Source organism: Pipra filicauda, unplaced genomic scaffold, assembly GCF_003945595.2.
Source record: "Pipra filicauda isolate LSUMZ 115617 unplaced genomic scaffold, ASM394559v2 scaffold129_size2064235_pilon, whole genome shotgun sequence".
NCBI classification, from domain to species: domain Eukaryota; kingdom Metazoa; phylum Chordata; class Aves; order Passeriformes; family Pipridae; genus Pipra; species Pipra filicauda.
This window is the reverse complement of record NW_024103762.1, coordinates 1,972,575-1,990,967: the sequence shown is the minus strand read 5'-3', so window position 1 is coordinate 1,990,967 and position 18,393 is coordinate 1,972,575. Positions and strand designations below refer to the sequence as shown.

The 18,393-nt window shown below is 39.5% G+C and overlaps 1 protein-coding gene across 3 annotated transcripts in view; it reads right to left on the bottom strand.

Annotated features, from left to right (window-relative positions):
* Nucleotides 1-485: 485 nt before the first annotated feature.
* USP42 (ubiquitin specific peptidase 42) overlaps nt 486-18,393 on the bottom strand; it is a 19,087-nt gene continuing 1,179 nt past the window's right edge. For 2 of the 3 annotated variants that reach the window (XM_027726232.2, XM_027726233.2), the window contains exons 2-17: nt 15,539-15,776; nt 14,608-14,808; nt 13,437-13,547; nt 13,172-13,274; nt 12,942-13,009; nt 12,721-12,791; nt 12,099-12,181; nt 9,984-10,095; nt 9,471-9,611; nt 9,168-9,268; nt 8,580-8,718; nt 7,188-7,919; nt 6,727-6,812; nt 4,623-6,110; nt 3,843-4,135; nt 486-1,588 (exon numbers count right to left, since the gene is read on the bottom strand). In XM_027726232.2, the coding sequence (XP_027582033.1) occupies nt 1,548-1,588; nt 3,843-4,135; nt 4,623-6,110; nt 6,727-6,812; nt 7,188-7,919; nt 8,580-8,718; nt 9,168-9,268; nt 9,471-9,611; nt 9,984-10,095; nt 12,099-12,181; nt 12,721-12,791; nt 12,942-13,009; nt 13,172-13,274; nt 13,437-13,547; nt 14,608-14,808; nt 15,539-15,767 (3,999 nt within the window). In that variant the 5' untranslated portion in view covers nt 15,768-15,776 and the 3' untranslated portion in view covers nt 486-1,547. Of the gene's footprint in view, nt 1,589-3,842; nt 4,136-4,622; nt 6,111-6,726; nt 6,813-7,187; nt 7,920-8,579; nt 8,719-9,167; nt 9,269-9,470; nt 9,612-9,983; nt 10,096-12,098; nt 12,182-12,720; nt 12,792-12,941; nt 13,010-13,171; nt 13,275-13,436; nt 13,548-14,607; nt 14,809-15,538; nt 18,385-18,393 lie in introns of those variants that run through there. The other variant, XM_039391234.1, reaches the window with a different exon arrangement.

Genomic DNA, 18,393 nt, shown 5'->3' with positions numbered 1-18,393 from the left:
ACCAAACCTTGGAGCCAGAGGACAAAAGAGGAAAAAAAAGCCAGATACAGGACAGGTATGTTGGTTACTTTGCCATGTTACTTTATGTAACGTCACATAACTGTTGCCATAGGAACATTATGCAGGTACACTTATGGTTTGTTGGCTTTACGGTGCTCTCCATGTACCAAAAGATTAAGTATTTAGTAAAACATTAACCTCGCTCCTTCTTTTTCTGTTTTTTTAGTGTCGCACGCAATAAAAAGCTACTGCTGAGCTCCCAGCCTGTGCCTGGCTGGGGAAGCTTTTAAGTTCAGAGGAGAAAGGCTTCTGCATCCTTGTCTAGGCAGCTGCAGTCCCAGGTTACTGATCTTCTCTGGGTCACACCGGCAGCATCTTCTCCCCTACACTGAGAGGAAGATGGGACTCCTCGAGAATCGACCACGCTCTGCCAGCTCCCAGGACACAGTGCATGTTAAATAACTCAAGTAAAACTCAAGTAAAAATCCATTTTAACTTTGCTGTATTTATATACTATATAAATTTTACATGCTATATATTTACAGTGGGGCAAGTGCTTTTTATCTTTAAAAAAACAAAGATCAAACTTTTAGACATCTCTGAACAACACAGCTTGTATAAACCAGACAGATTATTCAGATGAACTGTATTTAATACAGGTTCCCCACTCATCTCCTGATGCAGGACCAGTGAATAATAAGTGCATCACAGTTTGATAGCATTTAATAATAAAAATAAAAATCACAGTATGAATTTGTCTGTAACTAGACACTTTAGAGAGACAAAACAGACAACTGAGACTTAAGACAAATGACAGTATATTAAGAAAATGTAATAAAAACATATGGAACAATATACAAATAGTCTTGAGAGATACATTCAGAACTGCATATTTGTTGTTTCACAATGTTGAAAACCAGAAGATTTTCTTCAGATCTTGAATATAACTCAAATGTGAAGTAAATTAGTTTCTAGTGTCAGACCACAGAAAAAATAAAAATGAAGCTCTTGCAAAACTTGTGAAGTTTTAAATAAGTCTTTAAATTAAATATACAGACTGTCAGTTGCAATTTTTATACTTCCTGGTCGCTCTTGCACCAGATGTCTTAACTTGGAGTAACATTACATGAATAACATAAAGTCAACCTGAGTCTGTAATTAAGCAGCATTTGAGATGGTCTATTCCAGGGCATTATCTCACCTCAGTGAGATATTTATGTGGTAATTTACAATGTTCAGCAGTTGTAAAAAGTTTTCACCCTTTTGGATTAGAAGTATATTTTAAAAAAGAAAGTCTCAAGTTAAAAACTAAAAAAAAGTTCTTATATGGTAAAATCTGTACAGAAATGTTAAGCACCACTTATGACTGGATTTTTGTCTTGATGGTAATTGTTTTGATTATAAATTTTAAGTTTTGATGGTCAATATTGGTAATGTCAGGTTTGAAGGTAAGAAGTCGTCGGTTTTGATGATAAAAAGTCGTTGATTTTTGAAGGTAAAGGGTTGCTGGGTTTGATGGGAGGAAGTCATTGGGTTTGGTGGTGGGTTTAGTCTGAGTATTGAAGGCTTTCATCAGTCAGCTCCACATCTGAAAGGCAAAAGGAAGCAAGGTCAGTCCCTGTCATGGCCTTGAACATAAAACTGTGGCTCAGTGGCTTGATTTCTAACAGAAGGTTCAGAGCTGCCCCCAGCTCCATCTGCTCCGTGCCTACAGGATCCAACTCTCTCACAGACTGACCCTGTTTCAGTTCTAGGCTAAGAATGGTGACCTGTTTCAGAGCATTAGGACAGAGCCACCTGCTTTAATAGCAAGTGCTGGACCTCAGGTAAACGGAGTTTAGCTGAAGCTTTACATCATTGTGGTCAGGCTGACCCAACCTTATCCACACAAACAGAGCCTGCAGAAACCTGCTGGAGAGAACAGGTAAGGATGTAGGAAATAACTGCTTTAGAGCTGCTCCTTCCCCATCCTGTATGATTTTGTCTTTCACCACAACTTAGCACTGTTTCCATCCTTATTAATGGATTCGAAGTAACTCGAGTCCTGGTGAAAGGGCACCACCTCACAATTCCTTCTCAGTGGCTCCTTGCCTGTCCCTACCTTGTTTGAGGTTCAACACTCTCCAAAAACACACTGCCACAGTGGCCTCTTTTCAAACTGGATTCCATCATGCAGAGAATCCTACTTGAGACCCATTTTTTAAAATGAATATTGACTTCACGCAAGAAGCAGCTAATTAAGATCCATGGATTTGATGAAATGCTAAAATTCTCAAGACTTACAAAAATTGCTTCTCCCAGCCCTCCTCTCCCCCTTGTGTTGTGAGCAATGAACAAACACCTCCTTCACCCCCACAGCCCAGCAATCTCACTGCCCCAGGACTTGTGCAATGAGATTATTGCACAATAATCTCACTGTACTTCAGACTGCTTTAGAAAAACCCAAGTTTGCCATCTGCTGGCCAGAGAACTCCCTAGAGCCAAACCAGTATTGAGCACATGCATTTTACTCTGTTTAGTTCCTGATTTATCAGCTACAACTGAGACACTTTTAGTGCAATAAGGGTTATTTTGATATCAGTATAATAAAAAAGGTCTATTTTTACAACATTAGTATTTGAAAGACCTCAGTTCAGTCCTCCTTAAATTTTCCTTGTTAAGGAATAACGGGTGAACAATCAGCTTCCCCTCCATGCTGTATTTTCAGAATGACACTTTTGGTTGCTTATGTCCTAAAAGACAATCAGTTTTCCACAAATGCATTTCCTCTTTGCCTTGAGCAAACTTTTCAGTGCAGGAATCTACTGACTGTGGCAATTTACCTCAATGTGGAAACCACATGAAATTTTGGAAAATTAAAATCTCTTTCAGGATTAAACTTCTCTGAATAGCAAAATGCATTCAGCCATAATGACATTTTTAACACTGGACTAGTAATGAACAGGATTGTCACTGACCATTAACCCAATTCTTAAACTGTGGTCAGGTGTAAAATGTAGAAAATGTAACAATAAAACTTGCTTTTGGATAGTGAGTTGTCTTTTTCGGGGATTACTTCAGATATCCATGTGCAAAAGAGATAGCTGGGGGATTGTTCTGGTTTTTATATATCAGTAACTGGAACTGGTTTATGTCAGATAACAGGCATTTTAAAAGGTTTTATTTCTACAACAAACACTTCAGAAAAAATTTCATGGGAAATGCTGTCAAGTTTGATTTTAGATGTTGCATTTGTTGCAGTGTGCAATCTTCTTCATTGCATAATTCTAGAGCTAATTAATTTAATTCATTTATCTACTGAGAGCCCAAGTCAAGATTATGACAAGCAACAGCTGGGAATTCAGTCAGGCATTCAAGTTTGTATTTAGTTTTTTTATAAGAAGCACCAAACAGACTTCTTATATTAAAAATTGGGAAAGAGCTGCTTCATCAGCCTACTTCTATGTATTTTTAAGCCAATACTAACAGAAAAACCCCACAACTACATAAAATAGGAATTTAACATACTCCCCAGGTGTTAAATTGTGAGGTGTCCTCTGGAGGGTTGACAGCTGTGCTTAGGAGAAGGCAGAGCTACCCCTGAACCACAGTATTATCACCAATTTCTGTTGCTCTGATAAGCAACCAGCAGTTTCTGTGCTATGGAATAGCTGGACACAGCATTTTATTTAAATCACAGAATGGTTTGGGTTGGAAGGGACCTTAAAGATCATCTATTTCCAACCCCCCTGCCACGATACTGTTTGGAAGCCACGATATATAAAGCAGAGATTTTGTCACAGAAGCATTTAAAGATTGTTCTGAATTAAAAGGAGTCCTGCCAACACCCTGGGCTTCCTTACCTCTGACATACTCATGGGATGCCATGGAGCTGTATTTCTTGCTGTCACCTGCACCAGAAGGCTTCTCTTCCTTGTAGGGTTGTTTACTGCCCTGGCTTCTGTATTGCTCACATAAATGGTCATCTGGAGGACGGGATTCTTCCTTCTTCTCCCATGTTTTCTTCTGGAAGTGAGGATCTAAATATTCCAATAAGTCTTTCAGTTTCCTGTCGTGCTTCTTCTTTTTCTTCTTTTTCTTATGTTTGCGATTGTCATTGTCAAAGTGGAGCACAGAGCAATCCAAATCATAAAGTCTGAAGGAAACATGCAAGTTAAAAATAGAGAGACAGATGTGGCACTTGATGTATATATGAAATGTTATTTATTTTACCACAGGTGACGACTTGCAGCGTATTTTGTGGTCATTTTTGCACATCTAACTTACTTTAGATGCAGCAAACTTAAGCCCTCAGAACGAAGGACAACAGCTCCTGGTTTGTACACAAATCATTAACAGGGGCTAGTTGTGGAATATGGGGAATTAAAAAAAAAAAAAAATTCAATTTGTAGCCTAATCAAAAACGGTGTGCAGATGTTACTCTGACTACAATGTCCAGCTCTAGTGTCCTATCACAATTCAGCAATATCTTTCCTATCTTCACTTGACCAACCTAATGACATGATCCCGTCACATTATGATAGAAAAATAACTTAGAAACAATGGAAAAAAAGGCAGACATGAGAAATACCCAGAAAATAATTAGGAAAAAAATTGCTGATCATGCTGGAATCCTTGCTTACTTGTAATCCTTCTCTCGATGTTTATCTTTGGACTTCTTTTTCTTCTTGACCTTCTTATACTTTTTGATTCTTTGGTCATCTATCTTTCTGCATTTCTTTTCTATGTCACTTCCACTTTCTTCTTGGTGGGAGTATCTTCTTTTGCCGTTCCTTAGTTTTTCATTTTCCCGGGAAGAGTCCTCAAGGTGTGGATGTGCTGGCAGGGGTGGGAGCGCGTGCCTGTCACGGGAGTATTTGTCAGGATGCTGCTGAGGTACTGAACAGTGATGTAGGTTTGCTCTGTGGCTGCTGAAGTGATGTAAATCCTCCTCTCGAGAGAGTGGGTTGTGAGCCCACCTGCTTTTGCAATGATAATCCTTGTGTGACCTGCTGTAAGCTTGGCTCAATTTGTCATAGTCTTTATCACAATGAGAGGACTTCCTCTCTCTACCATCCCTTGTTCCATGGGAGGAATAATAATCATTGTAGTATCTGCATTTTTCCCATCTCCGTGGCTCATCTTGGTAGTACCTTTCTCTATTCCAAGCTCTCTCCCCTTTGGAATAGTAATACCTGTTCCTGTCTTGTTCTGTCCTTTCTCTGCTTCGGGATCTGTAACGAGAGTATTTCCCTGAGCTTCTGCCATTGCTTGGACTGTTCCTTTCGTTATGGGAAGATCTGTACTTGCTCTCACTGCAATATTCCTGCTTGTGACGACTCTGCTTGTTTGTGTCCACACTACGAGAGCTCCTCCTCCTGTGGGAATGTTCATCTGTTTTGCTCCTGCTTTGCCTCTCCCTCTCCTCAGTGTCTGAGTTCTCTCTCTTCCTCCGGTAGTGCTCTTTGTCAGTTCTTTTAGAGTCATGTATTTTTTTCTTATTTTTTTTCATATGGTTCTCTTCTTCACATATTTTACTACTCAGTCCCTCATCTGCTCTAGAAAATTGGCTTTCCAATACTTTATCCAGCTTTGTAATGGAAGAGTCATTAACAGGTGGTACCTCTACATAATTATTAGAAATGTCCTTTGTATCTTGGCATTTATCTGTAATATCTAGAGATGCAAGTTTTTTAGAACTACATTCAATGTCAGGCTTCACAGAGGAAGTTTGCCCTAATTTCTCTTTGCTCTCAGGAGACCCTTTGATGTACAAAGGATTTTCTTTTGAAATGAGTTCAGGTTCTTTTGATCTTCTTGGTTTGTCTTCGTCTCTGATGTCTTCACACTCACGCTGCCCAAGGAATTCATCTTCAGTGTCCAAGGATTTTTTCCTGACCTTGTGCTGACCATTGATATTGAGATGTGCATTATCAGCTTTTGTTATAATACTTTCAGCAACTTTTTCTTTGGTAAAAATGGTTTCAGAATCTGGTTGAGTAAAAAGTTTCTCAACCTCACAGCTAAAATTGGAAGGAACCTTCCTGGATTCTTCATAAGCAAACAGTGCTTCCATGACTACAGTTTCCATAAGACCATCATTCTCAGAAGATTTCTGAGGTCCAGATACACTGCACAAAACAAGAACATATTTTTAACTTGAAAAAGTCCATCTAAAACAGAAATGTTATGATTTAAGTAAAAAAATTGGTGGCTAATGCAACACATTCCCTTTAGAAACCTTTCTTACACCTTCCTCAGCTCCCAGGGAAAGTGTTTTTCTTCTCTCAATTCTGCAAGTATTACCTTAAAAACCCACACCCAACACATCCATCTCCTTCCACTTGCAGCTCTGAATCACATCAACAGCCACAACAACCATATTTGCTCTTCCCCCCTCCGAGAAAAAAATAAATAAACACACGGATTTCCCACTCTCCCCCAAATGGGAGAACAGATGGTGGGAATGTACATTCACTCATCCTAGGGTGGAAAAGAGGAATAGAAAAAGTATTTCAGACAATGGAAGGAAAATGTAAAAACACTCTATAAAAGTTTTCCAAAAGGCATTTGCCAGTGTTTAGTATCAGAATAATGTGTGCCCAGTGCTGATGTTTGCAATACTACATGTGCAGCATGGAATTCTCTGTACTGATGAAATCTTTCTATTAAGTAGTATTAGTAGACAGGTAAAATAATGATAAACTTATATGAAACCTTCTTTTAAACAGAGTGTACTCATTTTACCTTTTTTCCTCTGACAAGCTGTTCAACTGGCTGTATGTGAGAGAGTCTAAGATACCTTGAGGATCGGGTGACAAAGCTTTAGGCATCTACAATTAAAACACAGAAGTTAACAAACAGAAAAAGAAAAGCTCTCTTTAGTAGAAAACTGGTTTTTTGCAAAATTTCAACACTAGATGTTAAACAAGAGCACCCTGAGTTACCTGTGCTGTCCTCATTTTACACATCATCCCACTCCCCCCAATTAATATTTTATGAAACTTATGAAGCATTATCTCAGCTGAACTTCTCTTATGTTGACAGCTCAGCTCTGCAAATCCAATGGGATCACAGCACAGAGGGTTAGGATGAAATTCGTGCCGTGCATTTTCCTGGTATTCCACGTGAATCAGGAACACTGTAATGCTGATGAACACAGAATATATCACAGGTGAGAAAGTCCAGATGGGACAAATGTAACTCACCGTTTCCAGCACTCCGTTTGCTTTAGAAAAGAACATCTCAGAGGGTTTAACAGGTTGGACTTGGCAAGTGGAATCGTCAAGTTTCAGTCCATTTTCTTTATATTCGTTATCTAAACTAATAGCACCATTTAGGGAATCAATTTTTGGCAGCTCGTGCTGGGATCTTTCTTCAGCATTCGGACAGGACGAATGGGAATTATGCAGTGTACGGACCACCTTCCCAATCAGAATTCCATTGGAAGATATCACGTTGCAATTCCTTTTAAACAAGCCCTTCGACTCCTCCGGTTTTCCTGAAGGTTCTGCACCGTAAGGGACTATGTTCTCAGAACCCAGCTTGGGGTTTCCATTCACTGCTGGCTCAACAAAGATTTCATCAGGAACTTCCTGTTTGGAGACATTAGCAGGGACTGCCATTGTGGATAGATTTGAGGTAGGCTCTGCTGCGGAGGAGTTTGTAACTGTGGATGAAGGAACAGGCTTGCTCAGCTCCTCATCCTCCCCAGCACTGCTCGGACACTCCAGCGGGGGCACAGTCTGACGTGCAGGCAGTTTGTTGTGAATACTGATAGTGATCTTCTGGTTTTTTGACGGGTCAGTCATTGAAGGCCTGGAAATGGCCCAGTTTTGAACACAGGCTGTTGGTGGAGCTGATGAAGGCCTTTTTACAGCCACACCAACTGCACTGGGATCCTCTTTTAAGGGTCCATTTCCATTTAAACGACTTGAACTCTGCATTTAAAGACATTGCAAAATGGGTATGTTCAAACACACAGCAATGAAAGTTTTAAAACATCAAATTCTCCTACTATACACTTCTACAAATTGCTTCAACACCTAAAAAACACCCCCCTTTCCAATACAAGTGCGAGTCCAACAAGTGTGTTTAATTCCTGCCTCTGGTTAACTGCATATTGGTATCAAATGAGCATCATTGTTGAAACCCACTCAAACAACTTAACATTGACTAAAGCTATTTCAAAAAAACCTTATTTTCCTCTTTAAACATTCCCTGACAACACTGGAATATTTCTTCTGGTAATCAGGAACAAGACAATCTCTTTTCACTGTTTCAACTAAAGTGACACTGATGGGGGCGGGCTGGGGGATATTTACTTTTTAAATTTAAATTATTTAAGCATTAATAGACCACTTAAATCGTCTCAGGAGCATGGCTCTCAGTGCTTTAGAAAGCTGAGATGGGAGGATAAAGTAGTGAAGCAGCATGGCTGCACAATTCAGGATTAGCCACTGTTGGAGCAACTCTGGCTGCAGCACGGAGGGCTGTGAAGAAGCTGCAGCGTGGAAGGGAAAATAAAACAACAAAAAAACCCACTCCACACCAAACCCCACCGTAATTCAGTGCCATTATCTGCCCCCTCCTCTAATTACCTTGATCATGTGAGGAGGAAGCCGTGGTCCCATGAATCCAGGCTGTTTGCTGTTGGCTCCCCGCTGGCCCAGGAACGGGCGGGGGTACGACGGCGCCGGCAGGTAAAAGGCGCGTTCCCCGAGCGTCAAGTCATAGCGCCTGCAGCAAAAGCAGAGAGCTCAGCTCAGAGCTTTTCTTTCAGCCCATTCTTGGATTAAACCCCATCCTATAATTTCACAGGAGCAGTGTATATGACATGGAAGACATATACAAAAGATTTAGCCAAGACTGCAAACTGAAAATTAGGTAATGGTCTTCCTACAGCGACATCCTTTTCAGAGCAGTAACTCGGCCTTACATCACCTGTGGCCATCATTTCTCCTCTGTTTTAAATTAGCCAGCTACAGAGAGCAGATATAGAGCAGGACACACGAGTGCAGAAGTTTAAGGCCAAGCAATGAAAGATATTTAAATAAATGACATGGGGAATTCCCAGTTAGACAGAAGTGAATTGTACAAATAGGAATATTTTCCTAGGGGTGAAAAGACTTAAAAAGAAGAAGTAATTTGACAGTAAAAGTGTGGTTTGTGTTAGTGGTTGTTATTACCTGATATAAAAAAGTACATAAGCTTGCTGATTGAGAACTGTTTTGATATCAGAAAGTTCTACTGAGGCATCATTCATTCGATACCAAAGTCCATTACCAGCCTGCAAATAGAGATAATGTATCTTCAGATGAACTGCATGTGTTCCAAAGGACATCACAGATAGAACACTACAGAACAAAACATACCACAACAAAGCAAACAGAACACATAATGCAATCTTTTCCCCTCGAAATGTTACCAGTAACATTTTAATTTCTTTGCCAGCAGAGATTTTCCCCTGCCAGAAATGGAGCTGTATCTACCTTTATGAAGCAGAGATAGTGCCCAGCATTACAGTTGAAGCCACTATGTACAAGAACTGCATATAAAGCATAGATGAGAGGTTCTCCAATGGATTGGGACATATATGCTCGAAGATCCAAATATTCAGGGTATTTTACATCCTAAACACAGACAAAGAAGATTCAAAAATTATCCTGAAATAATTCATGGAATAGCCTGAAAAAACCCACTTCTAAAAACACAGACTAGGATTATATGAATATATTTTTTGATTCACTTAAAAATACCTATTCTCATAATATTTAATAATTTAAGTTGCAGGGACCTTTTTTCTACAGAATTAGCTCTTCAAGGTATGTTCCTATGGTCACACAGGAACTTTATCACTATTAAAAAATGAAGGAGTCATAGTTGTTATATTTTCTTCCACTATAGTTACTGCCTGAAAACATGAACAACTTTAAAATGAGTGTTCATCTTTGGGAAATGTTCCATTCCAAGAAGGTAAAGCAGCATTACAGCTGTAAACATACCTTGTTGATCTTTCCACCTGTAAAATTTGCAAATCTTTTCAGTGATATTGTGAGGACATTGGAAGAGCGATGTATCGTGTATCTCTTGGATGCTGGAACCATCTTTTTACACCTTAAAAACAAGCACAGACAAGTTTTTAACAGTATATTCTTTTCCCACCCACAAGTCGAATAAGTTTTCATCCCTCACATATGCTTATGCTATTTGAATGACATTTACTTGCATAATATGTTAGATCTTTTCATAAATCCATACATTGTATTTCAGCTCTGTTAACAGAGAAAAAAAGCAGGATATAAGAGGACAGCTCTACAGAACAAAGAATAAAGGATTTAGAACATTATCTTTTGATAGCCAAAGAAATGCCTGAACCTTTCTTATGCCAAAAAGGTAAGGTTGTAAAAAATGTAAAAACAAATCAAAATTTAACAAAAAAAAAAAAAAATCACTGGAAGGAAACATTCTGCAGGAGACAATTGGGCAGTGTTAAGATTTCATGTACTGAGGTTGTCTGGAAAGACACTGAATCCATCTGCAGTCCTTCAAAACAAAATTACTCATCTTGTTGGTTGCATTCAAAGGCAGGAGGTACAGAGTAAATCCTGAAATGCAACCACTAGCACAGACAAAGACTGAAACGTGTCACTTGGCATTGTCAAGAAAAATCCTGTTGAGAGTTAACAATCAGAAAGAATTAAATAGCCTCTTTTCAAACTCTGATGTCAAAACACAAGGCTGAGAATTCCAAACTGATGGAGAAAGCCTATGAACAAAACCAAGAGACCCACCCAAAATAACTAAAAAAAAAAGAAAGTGGTTTATACAATTCTATGAAACCTGTAATTAGAGACAAAGTTTTCAGGCAGTAATCTTTATTAGAAAAAAATCATGAAATCATGGTAGGAAATAAAAGGAAAACATCAATTAGAAAAAACTGTAAAGTAATATAATAGTTTACCAGGAATGGAAATGATACTGTACATACACCAAACCTTTTTAAACTTTTTTTTGAACTCACAAAAAGACTGAAACATCTGGGTTTATGCATGACTAAACTCCTCACCCCCCACATCAATGAAGGATCATGAAATTCAGATGTGAGGTGCTTATTACAGTTATCTTACTCATCCTCAGCCATAATCTGGAAACTCTGGGAATTACTCAAATATTACATGTTGCTTGCTGGGATCCACAGAGTAAAATGAACTTGGGATTAAAGTGGTGCAATAGCCTGTTGGATGCTCTTTATTCAACATCTGCATTCAGATGTGCTAATTAACTAAAGTTTTCCAACAACAAAAAGCAGGATTACATTTTTCATTTTGAAGGATCAGACAGGAATGTTACAGAACCAAGCCTGGTGGTCAGTGCTTTTCTGAGTTTACATTTGAGTAACTAACTTGTTTTGCCAAAATACCTTACACAAGTGTTCAGTGCTCTTACATATGTTGGAACATTTTCCATACTGATGAGCACACAGAACATCTGAACTCCACAGCTTTCACTAAGCACAGGTCAGGTTTAGGGTGGCTCATTTCAGACAGAAGTCATCCACAGGTGTCACAATTCCAGAATTGTGCAAGACACTGTTCCATGAGCCCACAGAGGTTGATTGTCACCAAGTCTGTTCACAATCACCAAGACCCAACCTCAATTTGTCTCACAGGGAACACCAGGACCTTCAGGAAGCTGGTGTCACCTCCCACCCCAAATCCTTGCCCACAGCTCCGTGCTCCAGCTCAGCACTACTGATCAGACATTCCCTTTATCTTCTGGCCATATTTCAAAGTACAACTCCACACTTAGGAAGGCTGACAAGCCCCAGTGTAGACAAGACTAGGAATAAAAGTCTAATGTGAGCTAATGGCCACAATTCTTACAATATATTTCCAAATATTCAAACAGAAACACACAAGTTACTCACTTAGAAACAAACGCCTTATTTCCCAAGCTTTGAACAATTTCAGTGTATTTGCTGTACAACAAAATAAAATGAAACAGAGCCAAGTCTCACTATCACGTTGCAAACAAAGTCAAAAGAGAACTTCTGCTCCAAGTCCTGCACTGCATTAAACACATATCTTGTATTAAGGTGTAATTAATAATAGTCTTACTTGCTACATTTATAGCTGTTTTCACCATCCAGTTGTTCCGGTTTCACAAATTGTTCTAGAGCTCTGGTGACAGATGTAACTGCCTGGATGAGTAAGAGATTAGAGCACTAAGTCACAAGAAATGCAAAATTTCAAACACTTACTAGCACTTTACAAGAGAACCTTGCTAGTTCATACTTGAGTGACCTATTGTGAACCAGCAAACGCTGTGAAGAAGGAGGCAGAAACAGTACATTGAGCATTTACCTCATTTGAAAATGATTCTACTTCAAAATAAATATATTCTGCAATGCCACAGACAGCATCTGTGGTATGCTTTGGCATCAGTAATGAGAACAATCAACCCATCAGTCTAACAATAGATGTATATTGAAGTAGAATAATTGAGAACTATGATAGTATCATTGTTTGTGTAGATATAATAATTATTTTTCCAGCTTAAATCCAATACAAACATGGAGACCATTCACATGGCTTCCACAGAACAACAGAGTCCAACCCACTCCCATCCACTCCCAAGCTCTTTTGTTCCAGCAATATATGTTTTTATGCAAAATGACCTTATTTTACAAAGCTCTACAAGTCCTTCCACTTCTCGACCCACCCTCCCCGACCATCTCACCTTTATATCCAAGGTGACGTCGAGGAACGGCTCGTACGTGTCCGACACTGCTTTGCAGTTCAAGCACTTTACTGCAATCAAAATACAAAGGCTTAACAACAGGTGAAGGACACTCTGCTAATTTAAATTATTAATATATACTAGTTTAGTCAAACTACAAACTCCTTCACGACAAACAGACACAGATCAGTTCAAAAGACAGTAAATTTTTTTAAAAGTACCTCGGGATCGTAGATATCCTCCAAATATTTGATAAATAAGTGTGGTGGCTTGAGAAGATCTGTCCAATCTGGAAATAAAGTAGAGTCAGACCTCAGAAGACTGAAGGCACAGAGTTAACCCCTCAAACATTTTTTATGCAAACCAAGGACATAGATTTTTAATTTGTGATAGTAAATAAAGGAGTAAGAGAGGTTAGGGAACATTTAAAAGTTAATTTGTTTGTGCTTACTTGGTGCTTCCATTCAAGCAAGCTTTCTGTAAAGCATCAACAGTGAAGCATAAGAATTCATGTGCATCCTCTTGACTGCCAAAATGGAAATGTTTTCCTATTCCTAATAAACAAGAAGATTATTATTTATCTCTTATAGAATGAAAGAAAACAAGTATTTCTAAAATACCTCTTCTTTAAAGTATCAAAATTATTTATACGCATCAAATACCTCTTCAGAAAATTGGAAAAATTAGAAAAAATAAAACTACACTAAATTACTTACTTTTAAGGCCATTGATAACAGATGTAGGTTTGATGGCATTATTAGAGCAACACAGGACCTGGTTGATGTGACTTTCCATTGTGCACATCATACAGAATCCTTCTACATGACCTGAGCAGTGAGAGAAGAAAGTGTTGCAGTCTAGTCAAATATGCATTGCTACAAAAAACCTCCCTCCAAAATAAGTCTTTAAGTTAGAGGTGCAATATCCACTCTCCAAGCTACAGTCTCTTGTCCTAAGGTGCCAATACCCCAACATTTTTGTGGCATTTTATTATGCAGAACTGTACAGAATAAAAAGCATAAAATCACAGACTAGGTTGCTCAAAGTCCCACCCAACCTGACCTTGAACATTCCCAGTGGAAGGCATCCCTGCCCACAGCAGGGGGTTGCAACCAAATGATTTTTAAGGTTCCTTCCAACTCAAAGCATTCCATGGTTCTTAACTGAAATAATTTTTATTTATGGGAACAATACATAATTAAATTTTTAGGAATAAATACTAAGATAACAGACTAGAAAGTATACATATGGATATGAAAAGAGGTTCCCCTAGGCTTAAATAAATTCAAACAGAAAAACAGAATTCCAAGAACAGAAGTTCAAGGGTTTAAAAAATAGAAATTTTTATGTAGAATAAAATCAGTCTAAATTTTAACACAGTCCCCTAAAAATTTCTATTTCAGTTCATAAGAGATTAGCCTGTAATGCTTTCTAGGGTTTGTTTTTTTTTTTTTTTAATGGGTCAACACTGAACATATAATCTACCACAGTATTACTGCATTACAGTATCCAGGCTGTGAAGACTAAGAATCTCCAAAGCAGACATCCCAAATTTTATCACCTTTCTGCCAGCAGGAAACCTAAATGCCAAATGTTCATCAAATGCCTTCCTTTACAATGTACTTCATTATTCACATGAAGCAAGAAATGATCTTTTCTAAGTTTTACCACAGCACATTAAATTAACAAATTCACTTTATTTGCTATTCTGAGCCTCCTGTTAAGAGAATCACTGAATCGTTTAGGTTGGAAAAGACCTTTAAGATCACGTTCAAAACCTGCTTCTCCTGATAAAATAGGACAACTAAGAATTTCCTTCACGCAATCACTGATTTTCTTTCACCTTCAGAGCCGTCCAACAGATTTATAACGTTCGAAAGTACTCACATGACTTGGTGTGCTCAAGGGAAAGCATGTAATTGGCAAGAGGAGGCGTGTAGGTCAGACACTGGAGAGTGGAATTAAGGAAACACGTGTTGCCGAGGTTCTGCAGCCCAACCCCAACACTCTGGGTTTGTTGCCAATCCATACAGATTTTCTCAGGTGGAAAAAGAATTCTTTGTGGCGGAGCAATCCCATCATTAACAACTGCAAAATTGTATTTGGAGAGACATGTACTGGTTTTGTTTTAAAGAGGGTATTTAAAGAGTAGCATCCTGCAGGAGCACCCCGAAGAACCAGCTCCAAAACACAGCAACACATGATGCCATTTCAATCTGCTGGTCAACACACTGGTTTGGACAACAGTTTATTCACCTGTTTTAATTCTTCTAATGCAAGGGAAACTACCACTCTAATTTTAGTACCAGGCTTCTTTACATCTATACTCTTTCATCTGTTTATCAATTAAATTATTGGGTTTTTCCTTACTGTAACTTAAACCACAAACTTACACTTGTAATTATACAGTAAGAACTGAGACAGAAAAATAAGCAAGTAAGTAGCACAGAAAGTAAGTCTACAGATACCAGATCTCTCCCTGAGCAGTATCATCATTCAAAGACTTCTGATTAATGGAAGCCATGAGTAGCCATGGAAAAATGTACTTTCCTCTGCACAACAGGAAAGACCTGGGTAAATCTATGTATTATGAAAAGCTGCCCTTAATTTGATTGTAAAGAGATCAAAACTAATTTACAAAGAAGTTCTGCAACACTTGTCCCTTCAGTTGCCTCAGGGGATGCACAAAATTGAAGTCTGCCACTAAAGTCTTGGTTCATCGTGGTCCCATTTTACAGCAGTGCAACAACTAAGAACTGCTTCTACTTTTGTTTTGTTTTGAAAAAAAAAACAGGGGGAGGACAAAAGACACACTTACCTAGATCTCTTTGGGCAAAAGGCTTTGATTTTTGAGATGATCTACAATAAATATGCCCTCCAGGGCCTTTGTCCACAGAGACTTTGTTTGGATCTTCTGTAGGTGGTACCCGGCCCAAACTCGCGGTGCGTGACGTCATTTTTTTAGTACGGGGTTTCATAGATTTGTCAGACCTTCTTGATGAAGATTTTTTAGACTTTGAGGATTTTGGCTTGTTAACTATGGTCATTGTTCATATCTGTAACAAGGCAAAAGTTCTGTTTGACATAAGGAACCTCAAGAAGCATTCCAGAAAGAAAAGACTACTGGAAATCCTGCCGCTGAGTCTCAAAGAACTTGCAGAACTAAGCGGCTGCTAAGTATGATTAAAAACCAAGAAACAAACCTCCAAAACTCAAAAATAATCGCACCCAACACGAAACTAAACACACAAAGTAGAACTGTCCATCAAAACTGCATTGATAATACTTTTAACTTCAGCAGAGCTGGTGACTGATGGCATTTCTTACACTTCCATGGGATTTTAAACCATTATGAAGACCTTCTTAAAATGAGCTGTGGCACATTCAAGTGTTGGCCTGTTGAGATCCAGGAGTTGTTTGGCCAACATCTTTTTGCTCCTGGGAATCACACACCTCTGAGACACAGAGGGTGGGATAGAGCTCCGAGAAATCTTGGGACAGGAGACCCAGAAAACATTTGCAAATTTATTTCCAACCGGGTTTCTTCTGCCCTTCCAAGAAGTATTTGTTTGGATAGAATTTTGGCGGCACTCCTTGTGGTATTTTGCACCTATCACATTTACAATGTTTACTATCAACCAAAAAGTTGAATTAAAACCCATCCTTTTCAGTTCTACTTCTGTAGAGTTGTAGGTTTGGCCAGGGAAAAACAACAGAGGAATGTAAGCTATAAAAAGAAAATGCTGAATGCAAAAGAAAGCAAAACGAATCCTCAGCCCTCAAGTGCAAAGGCAATAACAGGCACTAAGTACTTTATAAAATGCTGATTAGGTTTTGAGATGATAACTCTTTAACTATGTGTAATTGTGTGTGCATAGTAAGCTGCTGAATAATTACATAATATATTACCAATTTCTATATGTAAATTTTTACTACTGTCTTACTACAGCATGTAGGGCCCTTTTAAGTTTAGGGAAACTATAAACTTAACTGAGGGTTTAAAGCATAAGCTGCTTTGTTATACCAAAATATCTGAGAGAACAAAGCATAAAGCAGTTTCAGATTCATGGCACAACTTGATTGCTGATGATACAAATTCAGGTAGATCAAACAAAGCACAGTAAATTGGAGAACTACTAGTCCCACAAAAGACAAATTATGCACAAAGCCTTTAATTAGATTTTTCCCCCTGTAAATTCTCAATTTAAAATCCAATCTATACACATTTTCCATTTGTGAGATTATAGTACACAAAAATGAAAAATTCATTCTCATTCCACTGAAAAATTAAGACATCTTTGTCCATTTGAAAGACTAAGATGATAGTTCTTAGGCTCAGTGATTTTCAGGTTAAGATCCAGACTTCAAATTGCAGATACCAGTGACATCTCCAGGGAAGGGGTTTCAACAACATATTTAAAACGTATTTGCAGGACAAAAACCAGAATCAAGACACTGCAGTGAAAAGCAAACAGAAGAATGTTATCACAAAAAAAGCCTGGGCCTCATACTGACCAGTGAGGGAAGCCTTATGTATTTTTAAATTTATTTTGACAACCGAGTAACACATTACCACATATCATGCACTACACACCAGCAGGTATCACTGCTGGTAAGAATAACTCAGACTCCCCACTTTTTCAAAATACGTCAATATAATTCTTAATTTGGACACCACATCTCTTTGACAAAGTTGTACAAAACTATCGATACTGATATTTTTCCTCGCCCATTGTTCAACGTACATACAGGTTGCGTTCCTGCACCACTGCTGAACATAAATTTACACTGCCATGTGCATTGAGAGTTATTTCCCTGTGCTATTCCCATAACAGACTTCTCCCAGTACGATACTGAAGAGTAAACGAGATAAAACAGTTACTTTCCTCCCATTTCGAGCGCTGCATCGGCGTTGTTTAGATTTGTTTTGCAGTCTCGCCACAACGCACATCAGTTACGAGCTGGAGCTAAATATTTATGGTCGGTCTCGGCTCTGCATACAATAAATCACTGCTCGGGAGGGTTTGACACGAGATCCCGTTCACAGAACCGCGTCTAACCAGGGCGTGCGACTGCGCCTTTATCTCAGTACAACCCGAGCGTTTTCAGCAGTGATTGTAAGAAAACACCAGCGGCACAGGGGAACGAGAGGGAACTCCTGCAGCACCAGCCCGGGCGGGGCTATCCCGGTAAATCCCGGCACCGCACACGCCGCTCCGAGCCAAAACAAACGGGGCAGTGCGGGAACACAAACATACACCCCGCGCCGCTTTTACTTTCGTTACAAAATGAAAGGCAGGAGAGGCGAGAGTAATTAACCTCTTCGCCCTTAATTACGAGCCGCGGGACAGCTCCGAGCGCCGCGTCCCGCCGGTCGTGGCGGGACCGAGCCCGGAGCCCCGAGCGCCCCCAGAGCCAGCAGCCCGCCCAGGCTCAGACACCAACCCGCGGTCAGTGCTACCCGAAACCAGCTGAGGGGTTCCGAGGGGTTTTGCTTCCCGAAAACGTTCTGACACCGACAGCGAAAGGCCGCTGGCCGGGGCGGGGAGAAGGGGCAAGGAGAAGGGGCAGGGGCAGGCACCGCACGCAACATGTCCGCGCTGAGCGCGGCAAGAGCCCGAACACACACAAAACAAAACCCACGCAGGCGAGGGGGGCCAGGGACCGGCCCTG